Source organism: Castanea sativa, chromosome 6, assembly GCF_040712315.1.
Source record: "Castanea sativa cultivar Marrone di Chiusa Pesio chromosome 6, ASM4071231v1".
NCBI classification, from domain to species: domain Eukaryota; kingdom Viridiplantae; phylum Streptophyta; class Magnoliopsida; order Fagales; family Fagaceae; genus Castanea; species Castanea sativa.
The window spans coordinates 8,320,787-8,338,463 of NC_134018.1; the positions used below are offsets into that span (position 1 = coordinate 8,320,787).

Here is a 17,677-nt window from a genome sequence, read left to right on the forward strand (position 1 = left end):
GCCACTGGAAACAACAAATGGCAACACCTGGGTAAGAGCGCGACTACTAGGGGAGTCCCTAAGACCTAAAATCAATACCGTATGGAGCCATCGTCACGTATAACAGCGTGTGCATGGCGAAAGGCTTTGTAGGACTCTCGTAGCCATAGAAGCTATGACATGGGCATAGCTAGGTGCTGGCTTAAGTACTGGTGAAAGTACCTGAACCAGTGGTGACATCAGTAGGAGAGGCTCAAGCACTGGTAGGTAACGACGAAGTCATCATAAGTGGTTGATTGGGCCTAGGAACGACCATCGGTCGGGGCCCGCGAGCTTTTAAGGCAAATTCATCGTTTTTCACTCGTCTTTCATACGTGCCAGTATGAATTGCATAAGCCATTGTGTTTTGGCGGTGGATGAGTACAGAAGTGAACAGTGTGTTAGTATTTAGTTGTGCGAAGCATTGTTGACAAGACTTACTCAACTCACTGCTTTCACCTGCTTCTAGTGACAACTACCACTCTCTTATGAATGGGAGGGTAGTGTACCAAGACATAGGGGTTGGCCAGCGAAGGCGGTTTATTTAGTACCAGATATACGTATTTCGAATTCTTTTCATGGCAATTCAAAGGCACAAAAGATAAGGAAAAATGAAAATCTTCTCAAACCAGAGTAGGAATTCGATCAATTGCTATCAATGCCAAGAGGCGAATCAAGATTCATAGGAACGATAACCTTTTTTGGGAAGAGTAAAGCGAGGGATAGGATAGATGAATAGGTTTAAGCCTTTATCCACTTGGAGGGATGAATTTCAAATTTGTAAGGCTTCGTTTTTCTCCGGCAAGCAGCTAGGGAAGCATTTATTCCCAAGCGATAGGGCTTGGAATTCAGATTGATGCCTTAGCGCACTCCGAGATAGAAAGATACCAATAATGGAAAAAGATATGCTCTTGAACTCCAACAGTAGGTTGATCAGTTACTATCAGTAGGGATGGGAGACAAAACTGCTACTGATGGGAAAGCAATAAGAAGCCTGAAAGCGATTCTGACACAAGATATGATGACAGGAAGGGAGTTTGATCAGAAATAGACAGAAAAAGGCTGCTAGGCTCCTTTCTTTCTCATAGGAGGGGTTCTCATCCAACCCTTATCGATACAACTCGCTAGGACATTTAAGTGAGTCGGGTTTCTTTCTGGTTCCGAAATGAGGCGGTGTTACCAATGACTCGATATCCCGCTGCTACCGAATGAAGTTCGTCCTTAACCCCTTTCCTTATAAGAAAGTGCAGACCCCCATAGATAGATGTCCCATATAGCCCCTCCTCCCCCGGGTTGGGTCCGAAAAAAGAATCAAATTGGGTTGAGAGAAGTTTATGAATCGAGTGAACATGAAAAAGAAAAATCTTAAAATAAAAATGGGCAAGTATGCTTGCTTATTTTTATTATATTAGAATTAGAAAAATACCAAAAATATGAAGAAGAACTAAGGCACTTGCTTCGGCGAAACCTTTCTCCATCATTATGGAGTTCTTCTGCTCTAATCTCCGAAATCGAAGATCAGCTGACTGAGGAGTTAATATTGATTCATGCAAAGATGCTCCTTTGAAGCTGGAGTAAGGGATTGTCCACCTCACCGCCCCGAAGAGCAGTGGCTTTGTTGTTTTGCACGCCTTCGGAGAGAGACTCCAAAAGTACCAACGCTCAATCGAAAGAAAGAGAAATCAACTATATGCTTAACTCATGCCCTAGGAATCCCTAGACACAGGGGGTACGAGCTAATCTTTTACTGGAGGGAAAGCTGGGGAAAAGCATAGAGCGTGCGGGCTCAGCTCTCGCCCTCCTCCCGCCCGTGACGCTCCCAAACCGATCGCTATCGTTTTCTTGCTTTCTTGTTTTCTTGAATTGTTATAGAACGGCTTTCTCTCAGGTATAATTGGTAGAATGAAGTGGGATGAAGCCTTAGTGGATATAGCAAGTGTGCCAAGGATGTGGCTCGAGCGTAGTAGGTCTAGACAACTGGCATGAAAAAGCCTTCTCTGGTAGCAGCACTATACTAAGGTATAGTATCTCCCTAGCTTCCAGTCTATATAAAACGTAGTTAGCAAAGGTAAGTCTATCTGGCGTTCCCTCACGTAAAGGGCGACTTTGGCATCGACTCTCTCTCGTTAGGTAATTACCGAGGCGAAAGCAGCTCTCTCGAAAGTAAGTTTCCTCGCCATCTTAGTGGGACCAGTCTAATCAACTTTCACTTGAACTGCCAAGACTCGAATTTTTTTGTTGTGGTAACACTCTTCTAGAATTACGTTTAACGTCCCTTTATGACTTTCCTGATCGGCACCTCGGGTCGGTAGTCGAGCTCCGGGACATTACTACCACGACTACTATCGGCCCGAGCAAAAAGAAGGAAAAGAAGTGACTAAAGCGAGGAGTTCATTGGTCATACATAGTGAAGGGGGATGGGGGTCAACCTCTTTCATAACCCATGGCCCCAGTGTGTCACTTGGTTAGCATTTATAGAACAAATTAAGTAGGGTTGGTTTTTCGATAGGGAAACAGGGGAGTTGGCTGTAGTTGAGACATGTTTTTCGGATGGACGATATGGATTTTTTCGAGATGGTTAACCACTTTTTTAACCGTGAGAGGGAGGTCATTCAGAGCCTGCTGGCTTCAAAATTGGTGGAAGTTCCCCACGCCGATCCCCATCAAGAACAACGTGAGGCACTTCGAAGTGCCATTCACACTTTGATTCTTGAGCAAGTTCGGGAACATTGTGAGAAGGGGAAAGGGCGGCTGTCCGTTCACTTTCCGGAAATGGCAGAAATCTATTCCAGTGTCGCAGAGAACATTATGTCTCGCGATCTGGAAATATCTGCGGAGATGGATACTGAAACCCTCCGCGGATGGGTGGAGGAGATAAAGGAGAACCCTAATCTCCTAAAATCCCTCATTAGGGAACACCTGTAAGATGAGTCTGCCGCTTTCTTTCATAACAGAGCCGGGAATAACGGCTGGCATAGAAGTCTCTCGCACGCAAGGAGATGCTGCTGCTGGATGTCACGGTTCTGGGGCGCCATGATCCTTCTCTCTGGAACAATCGAGGGCACTGCCTTCCTTCAGCTTTCAAAGGTAGGGGCTGCATCAATCATCGCTCAGTGAGCTATTTATTGCCGCCAATAGCGCTTCGCTTGCATGCAAGGCGGCACGCCAGGTAGAGCTATCGCGCGCGGGCGAAGGAGATGCATTTCTGGTACTGGTAGTACTGGACAAGCTCTCAGGGAATAATCTCTTTCTTATTTCTGCCTTTCTTTCCCATGACGACTAGGAACAGGCAAATCCAAAATTTCACTTCGAATTTCGGACCTCAACATCCTGCTGCTCATGGTGTTTCACGATCAGTATTGGAAATGAACGGAGAAGTGGTGGAACGTGCGGAACCACATATTGGATTACTCCAGTGCGGCACGAAGCCGCTGACGCCGAGTCGGCTCCTATGCCGCTAGCTATGCCCTGCTTGGTCCCCCGGCACGGTGGAGGTTCCATAGCGCGTCATGAGCACCGGGCTAAGGGGCGGTTGAGCAACTCAAGCGAACCGCCCTACCTTACTACAACATAGGGACAGAAGGGAGAAGGTTGTGAAGGTGGCCTCGTTATCCACACCTCCGGTCGGATGAATGGAGGACCGACCGACCCGGGTTTTCATGAGCGTTGGCGGGTCCTGGAGTGCCTGTCAAGGGCGCTAGCGCATACCCCGGGGTGATCATCACCACCTGCACCTCACATCTCGGCACAGTGGAACGTGTAACCCGCCTGCTGTCTCATTCAACTACATTTGTTCCTGTAATCCATAGCCTAACAGAACGCAGCAGCGAGGGACAACCCGCTCATACAGCCAGCGGGGAGGATGGCACTACTGGCAAAGACCGTCTGGCGAAAACGCCGCAGGCGCAAAGCGTGGTAGGCCTGCGCCGGGGGAGCATAGCGTAGGGAGGAAAGGGAGCCCGAACGGTAAATTTCTTTGGCATTCCTTGATATAAATTTGTATACAGTCACTACATTATTTGTTAGGTGAAGAGAAAGCTATGTAGCTGGTACAGTCTTAACATGGTTGATCTATGATGCTGCCTTGCTTTTGTAGAAATTTATTACTTTTTTTTAATAAAATTCTACTGTTTATCCTCAAAAAAATAAATAGAAAGAAAGAAAGAAAGAAGACTAATCGAGTGATGCTAGAATTTTCGAGGAGTTGATGATATATAGAGCAAATATTGGTAAGAAGGTTAGACGACGTCATCTCTTGGTTCAAATATGGCCAAAGGGGTTTTCCTTTCCTTATATATATATATATATATGTATGTACTTTTTTTTTTAATAATGTGGTTTCAAAACTATTGATAATGTGGATTAAACTATGAAATATAAATCCATCATGTGTTTAAATGAGTTAGTCTTTAATGGAAAACACTACCAAAATGGTTAAATTTGTTATAAAACTAATCGGTTAATTATTCAAAACTTCAAATTAAAGTTTGATCTGACACATTGACACATATACATACATACATACATACATATATATATATATATGGTTTTACATATATATATATATATATATATATATATATGGTTTTACTAACGTTTGCTTTTACATCTACTCTTAAGCATACAGTAGTAAACCATTTTAGGAAAATTTGTATTGAAAAATAAAAAAAGTAGTTATCTATTTTGACAATGATTGTACAATTATAACATAGATATGACATTGATATTGCAGTGGTATAGTAAGATGTTGTGAATGGATAGTAGTAATGGTGGCAATGAATGATGGTAATTAATGATAATGGCAAACATGTGGTGGTATTAGTGCTAGTGATAATAACGATGGGTTGTAATGGTGGCAATGGCAACATCAACAACAATATGACATTATCGAAAGCTTTTGCAATGGCAAGGATGCAACAATGATACTGGTAATATTGTAAAAAGTAACATAGTAGCAACGATGACAACAATGATGTGATAATGTGAAAAGTAAAATAAATTTTTTAATGAATTGGCACTTAAAAATCAAGCATTGGATTTTTTTTATTTTGCATTATTTTAATAAAAAAGAATAACCAACCGAGTTTATGCTTGATTTTCCAGCGTACACACCACCTAATAGGGGGAAGTAGGAATTCCGGGGAGCTCAACTTATATGAGAGCAAATATGGGAGGCCTTGGGCAGGAAGGTTAAACAACGTTATCGTTTTTCGGTTCCAAATTCTGGGCCTAGGTGATCTTAAAGAGTTTCATTCTAAAGCCCAATTTTGTTGTCAAAACTCAAAAGTGAAAGCAAAAAGTCTCCCTTTCTTTTTTCTTTGAACAAAAACATTAATACTATGAACTTAGCATTTTCCGTGACAAATTTTATAATTGTTTAAGTCTTTAAATGTGAATGGTGAAACTTGAGACACAACTAACATTTAAAATAGGGTCTACCATATTTTCCCCACTGCTTACAATATATCACTTCAAAAATTATGATTTTTTTTTTTAGCTAAATCAACAATTATGAAATTTGTTTTAACATTGTATATATAGCATTACTAAATGAAAAAGTTTGAAAGGTCAATTCGTTAATATCAGTCGTACCTTTTTTTATATATAAGGAATATCAGTCGTACCTAATATGTTAGGAAGGGCGAGCTACTTCAAGCGAGTTAAATGGAATTTGATCTTTAGTCCTATTCAAAGTGCAAATAGTATGGTACTCCATGCAAGACCTTAAGCACTGGACCATGGACCATGGACCATGGACCATGAATTTGAGCAGCGGAACAAAAAATCCATGATAGTACCCAAAAAAATTCCTCTTTGGAAAGGGATGATTCATAAGCATCCCAAAAAAAAATAATAGTTGATGATTACTTCTAAACAACAACCATATATAATTCACTTCCAAATTAGTATATTCAATTTCAATGATCGTAACAAAAGGTGAGTTTCGATTAACTCAACTATAAAATTTATATAATAAAGTTTATTATCGTAAAAAGAAATATTATAATCTATCTGTATAAGAGGGGAAATTTTAATGGATTTAACTCATAATTTCAAGAAAATTTGAAATATTAAAAAAAAAAAACATATTGTCATATGATAATAATAAATTGAAGGGCACTACATTTTTCACAACTACTAACATATCTTACTATGATTAATGCATGATACTACTAATTACTATGATTACTTTTAAGTCATGTCAACTAAAAAGTTAACATGGACCTAAACCAACAGAGATTATGTGGAAATCTATCACTATAATTTCCTTATCATCGACCATGCCTTACCACATTTTTCTTGTGTTTCATCACCAAACAAACATCCTGTAGCGGTGTACCCTTTGTCTTAGTGTTAGACTCCAGAATGATTGAATCTTCTACCATTTGATTTATTCCTTTCCTAAAAATTTCTTGTCACGCAAGAGAGAGTACTAAACACCTACCTTACCCCTTTGATACCAAAATTTCTAGGCGAAGAATACTAATCATGGAAAAAAAAAATTTAATCAATACATGATTAATTGCAAAGCTCAATTACGTAAATTGCATAAGGGAACTGTCTTGACTTTGAAGACTTTAAACACTTGCTGCCTTATTTCCAAACTCTACACCATCATCTCATTTTGATGCAAGATGACAAGTAATTATTAAGTACTACTCAAGTACAAAGACGCGATACTTCATCCTTTTATATTCATAGTAAATTCTACTAGTTAAATTCATTATAATTTATAAGGTTCACCATGAACATAATAGGATAGATGAATGTAAAAGGACGAAGTATCACTCCATAATTATCTAATAATTTTTCCTTACAATCAGATATATATATATATATATGTATAGCCGGTAGCTAACCGATTAGCTAGGCCTTGTTGAAAAATGCTTTGTCACCCAAAGTAACCTCTTCCGTACCATCATATACCTTTTCAGCAACTTGACTAGCCACTCCTTGCTGGGCCTTCCTCAGCTTCTCCTCAGCCATTCTTTTGAATTCTTTAGCGGTTGAAGGTGCCCTCTCTTCTATTATTTCACGGGGATCGTTGTGCCTGCTTGCTTGGGCATAACTCTGAAAATATTAATCAGACCAAAACACAATGAGCTACAACACTTTCTAACACATTTTAAGTTTGACTAATGATTTTTAGAAATCACATCACGAGAGCATGGAAAATACACCAACAAAAACTGTCAGGTTTTGTTTTGGGCCTTTTGGCATTACTTTCTTTCTCTGTTTTTACTTTTTAGTTGGGACCTATATAACAAATCGCTATCCCGCCCAGAATGGAGTGAATCAAGACACTGTCCTCAATTAATAGATATTAGTGTTACAAATTGGCCAAGCTTGACCCAAATGGATCCCCCATTAGTGTACACAAGTCACATGACCTAGCCAGCCAAGCTAAAGTTCATAAATGTTACATGGGCTGGTAGATTTCAAAGGGGGAAGTAACTAATGCAAGAATTAAAAAACTGTCTCTAAGATCACAAAGTAAAACAAACACATACAAGGTCTAAGAAGTACGTAAAATGCACAAAAGTAATCATGCTTTGATTTACTGTATCCCAAGTAGTTATACTTAAACTGACATACTGGCAATTAGAAGACATTTAACAACCATATAAGCCTTGTTAATTAGTTGTTACACCATTCAAAGATTGTTTATTGAGATCAACCGAAGTCATCTATATACTTGGATGATGATCTTTCTTAAGAACTTGGGATCCATCAGATTCTGGCAGTCTTGACTAATAGACTTGAATGATCCAGAATGGCAAGTCATGGAAGTAGCGGACAGACATATATAGAACAACAGATAAAAAATACTAGACACTACCTCATCTTGAATTCAAATTCTACCCCATCTTGTTTCATACATTTTACTCAAAGCACAAAAGGCATAGGAAATCAATAGCTACCCTAATAAGCATAAGAAGTACTCCTTCATCAAAGACCAAAAATTGACCAAAAACCAGCCAAGAAGGAAGTGATAGTGGTTACCTTGATGGGCTGGTAGACACATGCTCTCAAGTGCTTGGCCAGGAATGGCCGCAAGGAAGTGTTGAGAGGGAAGAGATGGCCACTCATATTGGTTACCAAGCTAGATGTGTAGTACAGACTCAGAGAATAACAAAGTTGGTTCTATAATTACACCGATGAAGAGTGAAGAAAGTGAATATTAGTGCAGAGATGATGCAGTACACGTGTTTTCATGAGCTAGGATATCACTAGAAACGTGGTGGTGTCGCATAGATTTGCCATTTCAAAATTGGTATGCAATTGTTGCTAGGTTCATGTCTGTTTTATATGAGAAATGAGTAGAGTGTGATGATGCTCTCTTCCTTTGGGCCCCTCCAATAGACACTTTCTATTCTTCGTGTCTCTTCGGAAATTCCAAGAGCTATACAAACTGCAATAAGCTACCCAAAAAAAGAAATACAGACTTGCTTGTTGACACATTTGAGAAAAACAAACATCCTTTGGAAAAGTAAACAGACAGTTTCAACTTTCAAGTATAGCCAACAAAGTTAACACATCACTAAAAACAGTTTTTGTCATATAAAATAGGATGGCGTATGAAAATAGGATAATAAAGACTAATGCTTTCTGGTAGCCCTATTTAAAAACAGTCTTGATCATATAAAATACATAAATTGGTAAGTTTTCACTATCCATTTTCCATTGAAAACGAAGATAATATTTTTCTATATTTTTCTGTATTAGGTAATATAGAAAAAAAAAAGTCAAAAGAAAAATTATCTTTTTATCATCAAAAAATTCTATTAAAAATATGATTTACTTTTTAGAAAATGGTTTTTACTTTAAAAAAATTGAAAAACAATTCTATCCTGTTCAAAACAAAATAATTTGGCAAATTATTTTTACAAAACAATTTTGTGAAATTTATTCTCGCAATTTTAGGTGAATTGCAAAGTATATTCCTAAAGTTTAAGATTGTACCTTAAAGTTTACCTTCCATTAGTAAAAGCAACTCCTCCGTGAGGAGTCCAAATCTTCTATCTCATGTATTGTGCTCCATTCCATACTCCACCAATAATATCTAAACAACTAGCCTCTTTCTTTTAGTGAGATAACACATCTTTTTTATCTAAGATAACGCCTTCAAGGTTAGGGAAACAGAAGATCAGTTGAGGTAAATCTCATGTAATTAACTTTTTTATTTTTGCCCGTCACTTTTTGTTTTGGTTTTGTTTCTTCTATCTGTGGTCTAATTGTATTCCTTCCTTACTACACATATCCGACCAATTTATGGGCTTAAACCCCACCATTTATTCAGACAAATCCGACCTTATCTCAATTGAAGCACAAAACCAAAACACATCAGTCCAAGCATTCTCAATAGATAGCCATCAACTAAGTCGTACTTATCTGATAGAGTTTGATAAAATAATGAAATCTAAAATTTAAATAAAGTGTTATTTGTATATTCAAATCAAATTGTAATCTCTACAATAATATATATACAAGTGAGCAAGCTTCCCGTCCCTAAACTCATTCAAGAATTTCAACAAACATGTAAAATACAAAAACTAGCAACCCCAAATATTTACAAAATACAACCTTTACAAGAAAGAGAAACTTTTTTCTTTCCACGTGTTTCCTAATGAAACAAAAATCAAGCACCATTATCACCATAAACAAGTCACTCTGTTTCTCTCCACACTTTATTCCCACATCAAACCCTCAAAATGTTCGGTAACGAAAAAACCCAAAAAATTTCTTTTCCACAAACCAATAGAATCATAATTGGTTTTTGAAAGTGTGAGAGACCATGCCCCCAGCCCCCTTTTTTTTTTTGGATGTTGGGCCAAACCCACGTGAATGGGTAGAGTCGTGTTATTGCTTCTCAAAATGGAGGTTCAACTGAATATATTTTCCCCTTTAGATTAAGGGTTTTACAATGGAGTCGCCACTTATTTAATTATTGGAATCAATAAGAAAACCATAATTGAAAAATTCTTCATGCATTTTATTAATTTGAAATTGAATTTACATTGATCATAAGAAATTACATGGCTTTGGTCCTAGATACAATCTAAGATAAAGTACATGGCTTTGTTTCCTAGTTACAATCTAGAAATTGAAAATTACAAGGATAAGCATTGATTTATCAACCCTTGATCTAAGCTTGGAGGCTATGTTACAAGGTGAGAAGGTGTTAGACACTCACCTTGCTCGATGAAACTGGTCTTCTAGACTATGGTGGCTAACATTCATATCACATCATCCAATATGTTATCAATCAATTTGCATGTTGAATTTAATGTGTATGCATGTCGAATTTAATGTGTGTGCATGTCAGAAACCATAATTCAATTTATTAAGCATTTCATTTGGATTGAAAAATAAATTCTAGTGAATGTGTGTGGGTGGTGATATCCTAGATCCAAGAATTTGAAAGAATTATTAAACAAACATATTTTTCCATGTTTTTTGATGTGGATTTAAGATCAAAACTAGTATTATGCCTGAACATGTGATGAACAACCAAGAACATGTGAAGAACACATAAGAACATTTAGGAATATTCAAAAATATTCAAGGGAATTTAAATAATTACTATCATACTTTAATCTTAAATTCTCATCATGGTAACACAAAAAACAAGTTAGGGAAATAGATAATATCTTCATGCAATATCCATAGGGTGGAGGAGGAGACTCTTAGTAGAGGTCTTAAGAATGGAGGAAAAGAAGAGCTAGGAGAGGAAGAGTGAATCTCACTCAACACCTTGAATCTCAAGAAGACCAAAATATGACAAGACTACTCAACTTCACTAGAACTTAAGAGATGAGAAGAGATGGGGGTTTTTGTGTGCTTTCGAATGGAGGAGAGGGGAAAGAGGGTTTATAAAGTAGTGGTGGAGAAAATATGAATGGAATGTCATTTAATGAAGATTAACAAAGAATCATGAACCTAGACCTTATTTTAGCCTTTGGAAAAATCGGGTGCATTAAATGTAGAGATTGGTGGGAGTAAGGAGCAAGCAAAATTCGATTTTTCCGTAGCTACTGTAACAGCTTGTACAACCAATTTCAAAAAATCATATCTTAGTCAATTCTGATCTGAATTGTCTCATTCTTGTGCTCAAATTGAAGCCCCAGATGTCGTTTCTAGGAAAATTAACCTCATTCACAGATTCAAAATAGTCTGAGAGATATCAACGAAATGGTGAGCAGAGGTCATTTGTTAGAAAATAATTTCAGCACAATTAACATTAATAGGTCCCAAATTAGTTTCCAATTAACATTAATAAGCTCCAATCACACCCATTTCAGACTTAATTAGTTCCAAATTTACCCTAATTAAAAGATAATTGCACAAATTACTCATTGAATAATTAATGTTTAATTATCTAGTTAATTAGGTGTGTGCAACTTTTCCATAAAATGTAGCCCTAACCAATCAAATTATCACACATCATTAATCTCGAATTGATTATAATTATAACCAATTGAAATCAATTATTCATAATCACATATATTCGGACTCAATTTGTGATAGTGTATCTCAGCCATTAAAACTTGATTTGATGATAACTTTCAATCTGGTGGCCCGATAAGGGCTTATGACCAGTCGATTTAATCGTTACAATATTAATATCATTTTGGTGAAATGAGATTAAAGATATAATGAGCAGAATCAAAATACGTATTTCCAATGTGAAATTACCATTTTACCCTCCATGTGATATTAAATGCGGATTGCAAAGTGGGGTGTCAACAAAAAGTATGTGCGAAAGATTCAAAGAGAGGGAGAGTTGGTGATTGGTATTTTATAGAGAGAGGCGGATGTGTCTGTATCTAGTGAGTAATAAGGATGAAGATGAACACTTCAAATTGAGACCACAAAGAGAAGTAACAAAATCAAAAACAAGAGCGGTGGAAGACGCAAAAATCAAATAATGAAGTTATAGAATTGAGAGATCCCCAGAAGAAAGCGGCGTTATCTCAGATAAAAAAGAGGCGTTACTCAAATAAAAAAAGTGGTGTTATGTTACTAAGAGAAAGAAGTCAATTGTTTAAATATTATTAGTAAAGTATGAAGTGGAACACAACACATGAGACAAAAAGATTTAGAGTCATCCATGAGTCACCTACACGACCGATAAGTGAATTGTGATTTTTTTTTTTACAAGATGGAATTTTTAGTCTAATCTAATCTAAGTGTATATGTGTCTGATACTTATTTTTTATTTATTTATTAAGAATTTCATCAGTACTATATAAATAAACAAAAACAATTTGACAAATGTGACCCCTCTGTTCAGTCAAACCTGACGTGGCCACTCAACGGTCCACCTCTGCATCAATGTACAAGACAGTCAAAACCCTCCAAAACTCTCTCCCTCTCAAGTTAGGGTTTTTACGATTCTTCTTCGCGTAAAACTCACGCACACTACCACTCCAGCTTTCCACCGAAAACCCGAACCCGAAAATGGAACCCAACGGCCATGACGAAGCCTCTCGGATCCTCCACGAGCTCCAATCCCTCAAAGCCACAAAATCCGACATAGACCGCCGAATCTCCGCCCTCGAATCCCAGCTCCGCCACCTCAATCTCCAAAACGGCGCCGTCGTCAAAACCTCCACCCTCCCTAATCCAATCACAGCCGTCCATCACGATCTCACCCCGGAGATGATCCACCGGTACAGCCGCCACCTCTTGCTCCCGTCGTTCGGAGTCAAAGCCCAGTCAAACCTCATCAACTCCTCCATCCTCGTCGTCGGAGCCGGCGGATTAGGCTCCCCGGCCCTCCTCTACCTCGCCGCCTGCGGCGCTGGCCGATTAGGCATTGTGGACCACGACGTCGTCGAGCTCAACAACATGCACAGGCAGGTCATTCACACCGAGGCCTTCATTGGTCAGCCCAAAGTGAAATCCGCCGCTACGACTTGTCGTTCTATCAACTCCTCCGTTCAAATCGTCGAGCACCACGAAGCTTTGCGCACTTCCAATGCCTTAGAAATCTTCAACCAGTATCCTCTACATTATTTCTTTGCTCAAATTCAAAGTGTTTCATTTTATTATATTTTTGAAATGTTAGTATATGATTTCCGTGACTGGTAACATTTGGAAAGATATGATGTGATAGTGGATGCGACCGACAATGCTCCTAGCCGTTACATGATCAGTGATTGCTGTGTTCTGTTAGGAAAGGTAAATTAAGCTTGATGTAATATTGTTAATGGACAAGATTTACATAAATGCATTGAGTTTTATTGTTCTTGGAAAAGAAAATAGTGGGTTTTACTTCATTGGTCAATGCAATCGTGTGTTTGATTTTAATTGGGAACTTAAATGTACTAAGGTTGGATTATCCGGTAACTGCCTCTGGTGGGTGGGGTCAGTTGCCTGTAGGAGTTTGATTAACAGTGAGCATTGTTGTACAGTGCAACTAATCTGAGTGAAGTTTTTCTACATCATCAAAGCCAGTTTGGAGGAAAATTCCTCCGATCCGCTACACGGCAATTCATAGTGCCAATAAGGCAATAACCAGCAGCCTTTCTTTTTAGTCACATGACCTATTTAATGGGTCGTGTCAACTTGTTTAAATATTTAATGAGACACGTGATTTAGTACGCATGGATGATTTTATGAATCACTACATAATGAATTAAGGGAGATTCCTCAAAACCAGTTTGGAAGAAAACTTTGTCTTAGAGGGACTGACTTTGTGTGTGTGTGTTTTTCTGCATTCAAGTGCTAATTGCCTTCATGTTTATGAATGCAGCCTCTTGTATCTGGTGCTGCTCTGGGATTGGAAGGGCAGGTATGCACTATCTTTTCTACTGTAAATACAAGTTTCAGCATGAATCATAGTGTTAAAATTCCAAGAATAACTATTTGATCAAACTCATTGTATAGCTCACAGTTTACAATTATAACGGCGGTCCATGCTATCGATGCCTATTTCCAACTCCACCTCCAACAGCAGCATGTCAAAGATGTGCTGACAGTGGTGTCTTAGGAGTAGGTAAGCTAATGACTTGCTGTATTCTACCAAGTGAATTTCTTATTACTAGTCTACAATTCTTTCTACAATGTCATCAAAATTTGAGTTTGTAGGTGGAACTCTATTTCTTTGTAATGCCCTGTCCTAAATGTAGAAAAAATTAAAGTGTAAAACTTTATTGGATGCTTGTAAGGATTGAAACTCAAATTATTAGCTTGATTCATCCATATGGGGATACTGTTATAAAACCAGGATAAAAATGGGGAAAGAATTAAAAATAAGAATAATGAGCAAGTTCTTAAGATGAGGAAACTGTTGTAACACTAGGAGCCTCCTTTCTATTCATTTGACACTTAATTGATTCTAATTCTGTATATATGTTTATTAATTTCCAAGTAGTAGAACTGCGCTCTGTTTCTTACATTCTGTTTATTAATTTTCAGTACCTGGTATCATTGGCTGTCTCCAAGCACTTGAGGCTATCAAAATTGCAAGTGCGGTTGGTGAACCACTCTCAGGACGGATGCTTCTATTTGATGCATTAGCAGCAAGAATACGCATTGTATGTATCATGTTCTCCTTTAAAAGTTCCTTCCAGTGGTTTACATTTTTTCCTGTGAGCTCAGATTGGAGTCTAAATCTTGTCTTAGAATGAAGTGTTGTTAGGTGAGACAAGACCTTTTGAAGGATCCTAGAAGATAGGCAACCATTTGAGCAATTCTTAATATGGAGATGGCTGGACCAAATGTAATATTATCAAAAGATAAAAAGTATTTGTTTAATAAGTGACTAACTTGTAAAAAAACATTAAAAATTTGTAGACCTAGCTGGACTTGCATTAAACACGTGTCAAAGGTTTGGGGCCTGTTTCAGTAGTGACTTCATTCAACAGATGTCAAAAACAATTCGTAGTTCTGTTTGCTCTGCTGCTTATACCTCTAATCCCATTTCCTGCCCTCACCAGCCCCATAATATTTCTCTCTCCTTACATTAGAGTTTACCATCATTTTGATCTTTTGTAGTTAGGACACCTTACCTAGAGCCTCTAGGCTAGAGGGCATTGATAAGAAGTGGGTTTTCCCCTCCTCTTTTGGGCTTTTGCAAGGCATCTTAATGTGATATACTCTTACTGTCTCAACTATTTATATTAGCGGCTTGTAGTGATCGGCATTTACAACTGGCACTTTTAGAGTCTCATCTTGATAACATCATCAGGTGTTTCTTGATAACATTTATGTTATTAAGAAGACATTTATTTTAGAGCAGTTATTATTAGAATCAGATTTTCTTTGGTATGATGGGAGTTGGTCTAGGTTAGGCCCTTAACCCTTTTTCTCATATATGATATAAGTAATAGAAATTTTATTGAAGATGAAAAATACTCTATGTTCCTGATGATGCAACGTATCTCAAAAATTTACAAGATCAAATATAAGATCTAAAGAGTGTTGGATTTCAAATATGGAAGTACAATGTGTAAAACTCCATGCCTGACTTATCAAAAAAAAGACTCCATGCCTGAGACCAGTCAAATAAAGTACGGATCAGCGAGGATTTAAATTGATCAAAAGGTCTCACAACATCCTCAAATGCATGACTATTTCATTCCTCCCTTTAACCCTTTTAAGTGGGCTGAGTTTGCTCTCACCATGATGTAATTAGTTTATTGCTTTATTGATTGTGTATATTCATATTAATAGATATTGGACATTTTGTGTATATATTTTGAGCTTTGGGATATATATATACATATTCATTTCTGAACTATGTTGCAGGTAAAGATTAGAGGAAGGTCACCACAGTGTGAAGCTTGTGGAGAAAATGCAACATTCACTCAGCAGCAATTTCGAGAGTTTGATTATGAGAAGTTTACTCAGTCTCCACTGACTCCAGTAATTACACTTTCTGTCTCTTCTTTCTTCCATTGATAATTGTAATTGGATGAGTAGGTTGCTTAAACTGTTAGTGCATATGTTTTGGCTTGTTTGCAATTTGATTTCTCTTTCATTTGACTAAGAAATATGATATTTGAAACTTGCTGCAGTCACCCTTGAAGTTAAAGCTGCTTCAATCAGATTCCAGAATAAGCAGTAAAGAGTATCATGATAGGGTTGCTAATGGGGAAGCACATGTATTGGTTGATGTCCGACCGGCTCACCACTTTAAGATTGTTTCTCTTCCCAAGTCTTTGAACATCCCACTCCCGAGTTTGGAGGCTACATTGCCTGAAATTTCTTCAGCTTTGAAGGAAGAAGAAGAGCGAAATGGAAGTTCGAGTGCCAAACTATATGTAATTTGTAGGAGGGGGAATGATTCTCAGAGGGCTGTTCAGAATCTGCACAAGTTGGGTTTCACCTCAGCCAGGGATATTGTTGGGGGTCTGGAGTCCTGGGCCCATGATGTGGATTCCAACTTCCCTACCTATTAGCAGGCATGTTCATGGTGGGCTGTCTTTAATGTAAACTTTTCTTTCTGGTTGTAGTTGTTTCTAAATATATCTTTTTCTGTTCTTCTTTTTGGGTCCAAATTTCTATATTTTTGTTACTGACTTATTGGCAATATCCCATAAACGAACAAAAAAGAAAATTACACTGGCAGTAGCTGTATTAATAACTAAAATAGTCTTTGTCGCTAATGTTTGAAATCTTACACTATTACACTCTCTCTCCCTCTCTCTCTCTCTCTCTCTCTCTCTCTCTCTCTCTCTCAACGTGTCTGCATGTGGCATGGAAATGGATTAACTATTTTTCGGTGTTTGGTGTGTACCAGAATTCATAATTGACAGCCACTCTGAACCAATGTTGCAGTCCTGGGCTCAGATTTTTTTTTCTTGCAAAGCTTGGAATAACCTTTTGTTTGATCCATGTTTATGTGAGCAAAGTTACTAGCCAACAGCTACTGATAAGATTACACCCAGGAAGGGGATAGGTTAGGCTTTAGCTATGAACAACTTGTGCCCAAAATTTTCCGGTTTAGTCTGATGGAAAACGCTTAGAATTATTATCAATTTTGCAGCTGCCTCGATCATTTTTGGGAATGAGAAATCGCAGGAATGTTACAGAAAAATGTCATATCGCATCTTCCTTGTTATGAAATAGATAAATTTTGAACCATGTTCTGCATTTTGTCAGTCTAGGCAAGTGGTAACTTAGTCAACTTGCCTGGCTGTTCACTTTTAACGTGGGCTTCGCAATTTAGGCAAGTGGTAATTTTGTTTTATACACCCTTAAAAACAACTGAAATTGTAATTTAAGTCACAATTTCAGTTGTTTTTGGAAAAGTGTGTAAAACAATTTGTGTGCAACAAGTTTAACTTATCTGTTTATTTTTTTTTTTCACAATTAAAATGAAACAACTTATGGGTTTTTCTTCTTAAATTTTCTTCTCCTTTTTTTTTTTGTTTTTTTTTTTAATTCAGGATAAGCAGAGGAAAATAAAAGGAGAAAAGGGGGAGGGGGGGTGGGGGGTTGCTGTTGGGGGTGGCTAGGAACCCAACTATTTTCACATCATATTAAGTAGCAAAGTGTGTTTGGCGTAAAATCACTAGTGGAATTACTTTTATTATTACACCAATCATAACAAGTCACATTAATAGTTGTGAAAAAAAAAATTATATTATAGAAAGAAACACCAACTAGGGCAAGCAAGCAGCAACTTGGCCACAAACTGATGAGTTGA

At 37.7% G+C, this 17,677-nt stretch overlaps 1 protein-coding gene and 1 long non-coding RNA gene across 2 annotated transcripts; one reads left to right on the plus strand and one right to left on the minus strand.

Moving 5' to 3' along the window:
• Window positions 1–6,530: 6,530 nt before the first annotated feature.
• On the minus strand, window positions 6,531–8,351 carry LOC142640823 (uncharacterized). Its single transcript, XR_012845264.1, has 2 exons — window positions 8,023–8,351; window positions 6,531–7,089 (listed from the first exon to the last, which is right to left on the minus strand). It is a non-coding gene; the product is annotated as an uncharacterized LOC142640823 (long non-coding RNA).
• Window positions 8,352–12,383: 4,032 nt separating this feature from the next.
• On the plus strand, window positions 12,384–16,634 carry LOC142641652 (adenylyltransferase and sulfurtransferase MOCS3). The gene is made up of 7 exons (XM_075816129.1): window positions 12,384–13,022; window positions 13,125–13,203; window positions 13,778–13,816; window positions 13,912–14,020; window positions 14,443–14,561; window positions 15,775–15,891; window positions 16,044–16,634. The coding sequence occupies exons 1-7, from the start codon at window positions 12,481–12,483 to the stop codon at window positions 16,425–16,427; spliced, it is 1,389 nt and encodes a 462-aa protein (XP_075672244.1). The 5' UTR covers window positions 12,384–12,480; the 3' UTR covers window positions 16,428–16,634.
• The last annotated feature ends 1,043 nt before the right edge of the window (window positions 16,635–17,677 follow it).